Genomic DNA, 9,835 nt, shown 5'->3' with positions numbered 1-9,835 from the left:
CTCCCCCTCCCCCCGGAAGGTCATGAGCCTGTCGCCAAAGGCTCCTTCCTTTGTTTAGTACTCCGGGCTGGGGGATGCGTCCTGTTGGTACCGCGGCAAGCATGGCGAGGGAGGACCGACCGGAGTTCGTGAGGTGGAGCGAGGAGTTCCTCTCGCAGGAGAGGGGCAGCCGCGTCGTGCATTATTACTTGGAAGACGCCGAGGGCGTGTCTCACTTGGCAGTCGTGGGCACGGAGCGGAGCCTGCGCCACATGCTCTACGTCGTGTCAGAGGATTTCCACGGGCCGCAGGGATCCGGTGGTGCTGATGGTGGGCAGGGGATGTTTGCGCGCAAGTGGCGGTCACGCCGTGAGGTGGTGGATTGGCTCGAGTCCTTCCTTCCGGCGAAGACCCTCACCTCAAGTAATTCCCTAATTCTCTGTTTGTAATGTTTGATACATTAATTTTGCTGATACAGTACTAAGCATTACCATCTGTTATTGTTTCTTGAATTTAACATGTTATGTTGAGTAGTGTTTCTGGAACGGGTTTGTCTAGGGCACTTTAGCAAAACTGAAATCTTGCCTACATAGTTTACCGCATCGGTCCTCAGTACAGAAGCTTGCTTTGCAATAGACACGATCAGGCACTTCTCAAACCTTCAAGGGCATGTTAGACTGTAATGCGAAAATACGCGAATGGCAAAGTATGTCAAAATTGAGGTTGTCCTGTCCAATTTCATCTCATGTTGAGATATGGTAACATTAAAAAGGGCAGCCCGGTACATATAGCTCCCGCTTGCGCAGGGTCTGACCACTTTGGGTCTATTGTACGCAGCCTTTCGCTACATTTCTGTAAGAGGCTGTTTCCAGGACTCGAACCCGTGACCTCATTGGTCACAAGGCAACAGCTTTACCGCTGCGCCAGGGCTCCCCTTTGAGATATGGTAACATTAATTAGCATAAATGTTTGGATAGCCACTTGTTGATGTCTTAGCTTTTGTGCTTTACCTGTTGGGTGACAGTAACATGTGATGTTTGATGACATGGTTTTATTGCACTTTAGAGCATCTACAATGGTGTACGCTTATCTAGACGCTTAAACAGAAAAAGACAAATAGCAGAATTTTTAAAAAGCCCCAAGTGTTATCTGGGCCAATGCTAGGCGCTAACCGTCGGCACTAAATACGGGTGGAGAACAGCTCTTGGTGCCTCATCTCGTGTGAAAAAAAGAGCAAGCGCTCGCTGCCTTATTTTGCGTCGCAGCGGCACCCGACGCCAGGAATTGAGGATGCAACTGCCGATAGAACGGGAAATTTTCCCTAGCGCCTGGCATTGGAGATGCCCTTACAGACCTGCGAGTCCTTTCCACCATCATTTTACAAGGAGGGAAGCAGGCAAGTCCGCTCCTGTCTTTTACAGTTTGACCAAACCGGAGACCTAATGCACTAGCAACCATATCAGCATGGATGCAAGATTGTACACTAGGCCACCAATTCAGGAGTTTGTCAGGTCTTAGAAACTAGCAGTCGGCATTCCTATGGGAAGTGTAAAATTAAATATTATGAAAGCCGGGGAAGCTCGACACTTGTTGTAGATAATGAGTGTCTATATATGCAAAATTATAGTATGACCAGCATTGGAAGAGTTTCAAACAATAATATGGTTTAATGTAGCAAACTGATGATCGATCTAATTCAAATCACCACTTCAGGAACGTAGAACTACAGAACTAAGGCATAAATGATTGGGGATTATTTAAGTTCACTCACTAAGATAAATTTGGCCGATATTGGCAAGAAAAATGAACTAGAGAATGCAAGGACTTGGCAACCATCCAAACAAGGTACAAAATTTTGGTCATGACTGAAAATTTGGTAAGGTAGGTTTTGGACACAAACAAAACATACCCTAGTTTTTTTTAGAGATAAGACCATCGTTATCTTACTTGGATTAAAAATCCAGACAAAGAGGCCTTGCGGAACGAAATGGGACTCGAGTGTGCGAGAGAAGTATTATAGTAGTGATAACAGGAACTACACCACACATCAACCTGTGGAAATTTTGACTGACTACTTAGAGCAAGGCTAATAATATAGCCAGCAGCTGGCTATATAAGACTGCCTTATCATCAAAAGCCAACATTATTAATCACTCATATAATAGGGTTCGCTTTAAGGTTACTATTAGGTTAGTCCTTTTTTCCACTTTCTCTTTCCCCTCATTTATTCATTTTTACCTATTAGGGCATGTCATAGTATAGCCAGCAGCTGGCTATATTAACATGTCATCAAAATCGTCATTATTAGTCACTCATAAAATAGGACCGGCTATAAGGTTGGCTATTAGGTTAGTCATCCTTTTCAATTGCTCTCTTTCTCTTCTCTCTGCATTTACTCCATTTGCCTAGGAGCACGTTTAGAGGTTGGCTCTTGCATGAGAGCTCACTCCTTTCATTGTCCTCGTCTCTCTCCTCCACATAAGCAATAGTGCCATGTAAGCAGGCTTATGGCGCTTTATTATACTTGCTCTTAGCAACTAACAACTAGTAAGAATACCAATACTAACTTCTCAAAGAACACCCATTAACAGCTGAGAGCTTTAATCCACTCCAACCTCGCTGCATCATCCCTTTGATCACCAAAGCTCAGCCCGCACCACCACACTTGAGATGACTCCCCGTGGCCGCAAGCGCCTTCACACTAGTTAAGATTCAGTTGTACTCTGTCAGCTATCTTGATTCATTTACTGCTGAAGATCTATTACCGTCTATGTTTTCTTATCAATCATTATTGCACTTGCTGGTGATAGGAGTTTCAATGTGTTGGAAAAAAATGAATTATGTGTCCTTTTCTCATCACTAGTAAGCATGCACGTGCAATGCACGTGTAGCCATACGCAATAAATATATAAACCAGTAATCAAAATAAAGGTAACACATTCGATCACCAAACAAGTCATTAAGCAAATCTCAATGTCCAACAACCGAAAGAAAAGGCTAGGGATGCAAGTGCTTAAAAAAATGAATTATGTGTCTTTTTCTCATCATAATATGAAAATGGCATCTTTTCTGTGAGACTAAAATGCCATCTTTTTTTGAATGGGATGAAAATACCATAGGAGCACCCAACTGGATTGAATGATTTCGAATTAAAAGGAAAACACATACACTATATGAGGCAGGCAAGTTTAACAGGTGAAAGTTGAATCATGCTCACATAGGGATGAAAATGGAGCGGAAACGGACAGAACTGAGTGTTACCACATTTGTTTTCATATATTTTTGCAGAAGCGGAAACAAATACAGAAACTCCGAAAATGTATACGGAAACAGATACTACCAGAAACGGACACAGAGTGAATACAAGCAGACACGAAAACAGAAGTGGGCGTTGACCGGAACTTAAAAACTCCTTGAATCATAGAGAAATACACACAAAAACAAATGAATTTATAGAATTGTTAACATGGCTACAAAATAATATCATTATAGTTAGTAACTCAGCGTAGTATTGTAGTAGTACTGGACAATTACGTATAGGGTCAAGCTGAGTACATGTGTGGTAGCAGAAGTTGGGCCTCAAATTATCCATTCTACTCATTGTGTCATTGTGTGTTGTTTGGTGGTTGGGCTACAAAGCAGCCATAGGTCTATAGTCAAAACGGAAATCCCATATTCACGGAAACGGAAAGTTCCGTTTCCACACCATTCCATTTTTTTTTCTGTTTCTGCATAAAAAATTCCATTTCCACTTCCGTTTTGCAAATTTCCGTTTCCTTTTTCATATTTCCTCTCCCTTTCCATTTTTCCTCCGGAAAAGCGGAAAGTTTCTGCTCCATTTCATCCCTACGCTCACACCAAGTTCAAGCTGTAAGCACCCTAGTGACAGGCTGTCCTCATTTTTGGCAAAACAAGGCAAACTAGCTCACTATATTCTTATAGTTTAATTAGTATGCCATGATTCGATTTGAGTGAATTGCTTCTTTGTGTTTATTACATTTGGTAGATTGTCATCCCATTTGAGGGAGATGGACCTTCTGAGCCTTAACACATCCCTTGTGACTATCATTTTCCTTGCTGCACTTCCTAGCCATAATGTTTCGACCACCTGTCAGGCTTGTCCTGTTCAGCATATAATGATATAAGTATATAACTTGTATGATTGAGACATGTATTATTTTGTTTCAGATTGTTACTCAGTGATATTGATATCTAGTTGCTTGTTGTTCATTCCAGCTTTTTCAAAATTTGGACCTCGTATGGGCAATGATGTTGGATTAGATGGATACAGCGAAACTGATAGCTATGTGTGTCACAATCTGGTACGCAATCACCTATAACTTTGCATATAGTTTTGCCGCATCTTCCATGAACATGTTGATAATTTTCCAATTATATTATTAGGGTACAACTTGCAGTACAGACATTATGTGGTCTGGTCCATTCTGGACTTGTAGCAAGCAGCTTCAGCACTATCAAGCCTTTTGTCGTAATGGAACCACAATATCTGTAAGCTTTGTTATGACTGTTTGTACACTTAGTTACCGGTAACCATCTTTTAATTCTATATGATGTATCATTTGGCAGATCCACTCTTTTGCACTTGTCATGTCTGAGGAGGAAAACCGTTATCTTGCATACTTGGAGGATATGTATGAAGATAAGAAGGGACTCAAGAAAGTTAAAGTGCGATGGTTTCATCAAAACCAGGAATTTGCTTGTGCCATACCTCCTCCTGCTCCTCATCCTTGTGAAGTTTTCATCACCTCTTATTCTCAAGTAATCAGTGTTGAGTGTGTCGATGATATTGCTACTGTTTTAACCCCAGAGCATTATGAAAAATGTGGGGACACTTTGCCAAATAGTTCATTGGCGGGGATCCGTTTCTGCTTTCGTCAGTACAGCAAAAATAAATTTAAGCATTTTGACTTGAGAACATTGCGTGGATATTTTAATCAAGCTGCTGTCCTATCCTTGAAAGTTTCACCTGAACAAGAAAAGGATGGTTCTGATGTCATAAGGATAGTCAGACATTGTTCACCTGGGAAGACCAAGTCTTCAAAGCAGTTCGAGAGGCTTTATTCGAAATGTTTGGGTACCAAAATCTGCCGAAGCCCACAAGCAGATTCCATACCATCTTATCAGAAGCCAAGTAATAAACAATCTCCTGTAAGACATCTCTCAGTTAAGTTTATAGGGCCCCAGAGTCAGCCTATGCCAACCTACAACGTTGGTGACAAGATAGAGGTCTTATCTCAAGACAGTGGCATTGTGGGCTGCTGGTTCAGGTGTACAGTTCTGAGGCCATGTACTAGTCATGACAAACTGAAGATTCAATATGATGATCTCGAAAATGCTGATGATTGTGGTAAATTGGAGGTATGACTAACTGATCTTAGTATAACTTTTCTAAGTTGGATTATGCATTTGAAGTGATAATACTCTGTTCCAAATTATAAGGTATATTAATTTTCAGAAAAGTCAACTTCTCTATGTTCAACCAAGTTTATAGAGCAAAAAATATCAATGACTACAATACCAAATCAGCATCATTAGATTCACCATGGCATTTTTTTTCTTCATATTTTCTATATTTGGTATTGTATATGTTGATACAATTTTCTATGAACTTGGTCAAACATAGGTTACGTTTGCCCTTTTGGAATAAATATTAATACACCTTATATTTTAGAACGGAGGGAGTATATCATAATATTCGGCATTCTGCCACTCCTTTTATTTTTCCCAATATCATGATCTATTCTGTTTTTTCTCCGCAAGTGTATGTTTTTATATAGCACCGATGAGGTTATTTCTTGCCATGCCAATTGAACTTATTTTATGCTTCCATGTAGGAGCGTGTACGTGCCTCTATATTGGCTCTTCCTGATAAACTTGGACTGAGATGCCCAGGCCGGCTAAGAATTAGGCCACGTCCTCAACAAAAGACTTTGGTCGATGACACTGCTCTTTTACCTGGAACTGCTGTTGATGTCTGGCAATTTAATGGCTGGTGGGAAGGAGTTTTAGTGAGTACAGATGCCGGTTCATCTGATGGCCTGCAAATATATTTCCCAGGTGCTTTCTCTTGCTGAAATGATGTTTTTCCATTCTTGGTCTGCCTACGAAATACAAAACCATCTTCATAGAATATTCGTGTTATACGCAAGATAAGAGAACAAAATCTCAATAGCCCTTTACTGCCCCCCTTCCCCCCTGGTGATTCATACTCCTTACACTCCTTTAGATTAAACCATATTACCTAAAAATGGAATATTTTCTCATCGTCCATCAGTTTGGTGCCACGGATTGTTAATTGTTTTCTCCATGTTACCGTGTGTCAGTTCACACTGTTAGTACAAGCAGGTGCATTGCACATAAATAAGTAGCTTTTGTAAATCTGGGAGGGGAGCATGACTGTTTCTTTTGTCCTGCCATGGTGCTGGTATGACAATAATTCTGCTGTTTTGCTAAATGTTGTGTGATAGGTAAACATCCAGTTTGGAGTCTTGTTTGTCATGTTACTGCAATTCTTTGGCATTGAGTGAGTCATGAGGATTACACTGTATTGTGTTGAGACTCACTGTTTTGCTAAATGTTGAGGCACTTCATGGCATTTTGCTCTACAAATCTTTTGCTTCAGTTACTATTAAATCAGTATGTAATTTCCAAAAATACTGACATTCCAAAAGCCATATCATGATTCACCATCATCTATATCATGATGTAAAACTGCTTGCAAATTGTGGAAGCAATTCATTAGATGGAGAATGAACGTTATCTTGGTATTTCATGTGATAGAAATTAGCAACTGCATGTGCCTCGTCTTCTACCAAGTACCCTATTTTTTCTGTATTTCTTCTTAAAAGTTACTTCTGCAAGTTGCAACAGAAGGATGTCACTGACACTTATATTATGATTGTTCCAGGTGAAAACTCTTTTCGTGTATGCCAGCTAAATGATATAAGAATTTCAAGAGATTGGATCAAGAGTCGTTGGATACATATAGAAAGGAAGCCAGATGTGTTGTTGAGAATACCTTCGGTTGGTGTCCAAACTAGGCAACTTGATAACATGACATCCACTGGTCGTTTGGGCTCCAATTCTGCACTATCTGATCAAGAGCTTGCAGTTGTGCAAGCAAACTCCAGTCGAGATAAACAGACTGGAGTCAGTATGCAAACTGATGTTAGTTTGATTGACAAGGCCTCTGCTTCTATAGATGATGAGAAGCAAACAATATTAGGGAAGCGATATGCTGAACATGACTGCAATGGGGAAGAAACAGGAGCTGCTAAGCAAACTGAGGCTAGTTTAACTGAGACCGCCTCTGCAGCTGCAGAGATTGAAAAGCAAACGATGTCAGGGAAGCGGCTTAGGGATGGTACTGCAGAACAGAACTGCAATGGGCAAATGTTTAGTTTGACTGATAAGGGCTCTGCTTCTGTAGAGGATGATGAGAAGCAAACAGTGTTAGTGAAGCGAGTGAGGTATGATGACGCTGAACAGGACTGCAATGGGGAACAAACAGGAGCTGCTACGCAAACTGAGGTTAGTTTAACTCACACGGCCTCTGCAGCTGCAGAGGATGAAAAGAGAACGATATTGGGGAAGCGGCCTAGGGACGATGCCGCGGAACAGAACTGCAATGGGGAAGTGTTCTGTTCAACTGATAAGGGCTCTACTTCTATAGATGATGATGAGCAAACATTATTAGCAAGGGGGCCTAGGGAGGGTGATGCTGATCAGCACTGCAATAATGAAGTGTTAAGTTTGACTGATAAGGCAGCTACTTCTGTAGAGGATGAAAAGGAGACAATACTAGGGAAGCGGCCAAGGGATGATGGTGCTGAACAGCAGTGCAACGATGAAGTATTCAGTTTAACTGTCAAGGCTTCTCCTCCTATAGAGGACGAGAAGCAAAGAGTATTAGGGAAGCGACATAGGGGCGACGATGATGAACAAGACTGCGACGGGGAAGTAGGCGTAGACTTAGATGTCAGCAAGCCGTGAAGTTTGGGAAACTTCAGCCTCGTTGGACTTCTTGTACATAGCTATAGATATGGTAATGCAACCCCCGTGAAGGGGTTTTACTAGGTCTCCCATAGCAGAGGGCGTCGACATCACGTCTCATACGCATAATTTTCCTAGTTTCTGCATTTTGCTCCTAGTCGTCTCATATCTGTCACCAGATACATGGATTGGAGACTAAATATTACCGTTCGCAGTCATATTGTATAGGAGTTACTTTTGCTTCAAAGTTAAATCCTCAGTTGCAAAAGTTGTGCGTCTGTTGAGAACAGCATTCTTGTCCTAGTTTCCTTTTGCTAAACTAGAAGAATTGTTGTTGTTTGGTCTGCATTAAAGCTGTGCAATGATTTTAGTAGTTCAATGACATGATTCATTCTGGTGATCGTCCTCTACATGTTGTCCCGAAGAAGTTGCGAAATGAGTGGATTTCCCCCTCCTGTGTTGTGCAACACCTATTTCTGGCATCCTGAACTCTGAAGTCAAATCGTACTGGGTGCCAATGCCATCCCATGGTCTCATCATTTGTGCAACACCTATCCCTGTCCCATCCTCCATGAAAACCCTTGGCAGCCATCATGACCATTTTTTTTCTGGAGCACGCCATGGAGGGGCGTATCTGTTTCGTAGAGGGAAGGCAACGCGGTCAGCAGCGGTGGAGCAGATTCCGATTTTGGGTGTAGAGAGAAAAATTTTAGGTCAAAAATAGAGCATCTCACAGGTCATGTCGCAATCAGTTCTCGAACAAAAAGGTGTTGAATTGGGGAAATGCAGCTCCAAAAGAATGGGTTTTGAATTATTACATTCAATAAAACACACACATACATACTCCCTCTGTAAACTAATATAATATCTTTTATATCACTAAAGTAAGTAGTGATCTGAAAGATCTTATACTTCCTCCGTCCGGAAATACTTGTTATCAAAATAAACAAAAAAGATGTATTTAGAACTAAAATACAATTAGATACATCCTCTTTTATTCATTTTGATGACAAGTATTTCCGGACGGAGGGAGTATTAGTTTACAAAGAAAATATATAGCTACATACTGGATTTTTTTTCTTGGCAAAAAAGTGGCCATGTTGCCTGGAGCGTGGTGGGGAAGCCCTGCGTTGTCTGCAGCTATTATAGCCAACAATGTAGCTCTAAGGGCTGGCGTGGGGTGTGGTCAGCTCTGGCTACACAACTGGAATGTACCTATTTGGCCAGGCCTACCACCCATCAATGCTTGGCGAAGATCAAGTTTCACCTCACACCCATCCACAGATGCACTAAGGGTGTGTTTGATTGCCCGCATGCAGCCCAACCAGGCCCGCGCGGGATGTGCGCGGCCTGTTTGGTTGGCTGGCTGCATGCGATTTGAGGCCCGCACGGACCTCAAAGCAGCCCGCAGCCTGATCCAGCGGAAACTGCCGAATCGGCAGTTTCTCGCGAGCCTGGCCGGGCGGGGCCGCACGTGCCGGGCAGTTGCACGCCTCGGGCAGCGCGGGAGACGGAGGCGACGTCTCATTACTTGCCCCCCACTCTCCTGTCACCGCGTCCCACCGCTCCCTCTCTCTTCCTCTCCGCCCTTCCCTCTCCTCCCCTCTTCTCCGATGGCTCCGCCACGCCCACCGCCGCGCCGCCCTCTGACCCCGGTCGACCAGCGCATCGCCAATATCCAGGAGCGCTGGCTGGCCGGGCTCCAGAACTCGGGCCGCGACCTGGCGTCGGCGCTGCGGGCGCCGTCCCCCAGCTGCTGCCGGCCTCCATGAGCGCCGACCAATGCGGTGCCGGGCGCTCCTACTCCAGCTGCTGCCGGGCCTCCATGGCACTTGCTATTGGG

The 9,835-nt window shown here is 43.0% G+C and overlaps 1 protein-coding gene across 1 annotated transcript; it reads left to right on the top strand.

The window, feature by feature from the left end:
• Nucleotides 1–6: 6 nt before the first annotated feature.
• LOC119363024 lies at nt 7–8,374 on the top strand. The gene is made up of 6 exons (XM_037628324.1): nt 7–402; nt 4,216–4,301; nt 4,384–4,488; nt 4,567–5,358; nt 5,835–6,057; nt 6,908–8,374. The coding sequence occupies exons 1-6, from the start codon at nt 75–77 to the stop codon at nt 7,990–7,992; spliced, it is 2,619 nt and encodes an 872-aa protein (XP_037484221.1). The 5' UTR covers nt 7–74; the 3' UTR covers nt 7,993–8,374.
• The last annotated feature ends 1,461 nt before the right edge of the window (nt 8,375–9,835 follow it).

Source organism: Triticum dicoccoides, chromosome 2B (genome assembly GCF_002162155.2).
Source record: "Triticum dicoccoides isolate Atlit2015 ecotype Zavitan chromosome 2B, WEW_v2.0, whole genome shotgun sequence".
NCBI classification, from domain to species: Eukaryota; Viridiplantae; Streptophyta; class Magnoliopsida; order Poales; family Poaceae; genus Triticum; species Triticum dicoccoides.
Note: the sequence above shows the minus strand (reverse complement) of the source record. Positions and strands in the feature narration are given on the sequence as shown.

What these genes read in the sequence shown, in the direction of transcription:
- LOC119363024 (XM_037628324.1), top strand. Translation starts at nt 75, where the DNA reads ATGCGTCCTGTTGGTACCGCGGCAAGCATGGCGAGGGAGGACCGACCG. An exon ending in GCTATGTGTGTCACAATCTG is followed by an intron (nt 4,302 to 4,383) that starts GTACGCAATCAC and finishes TTATATTATTAG; the next exon opens with GGTACAACTTGCAGTACAGA. An exon ending in ATGATTGTGGTAAATTGGAG is followed by an intron (nt 5,359 to 5,834) that starts GTATGACTAACT and finishes GCTTCCATGTAG; the next exon opens with GAGCGTGTACGTGCCTCTAT.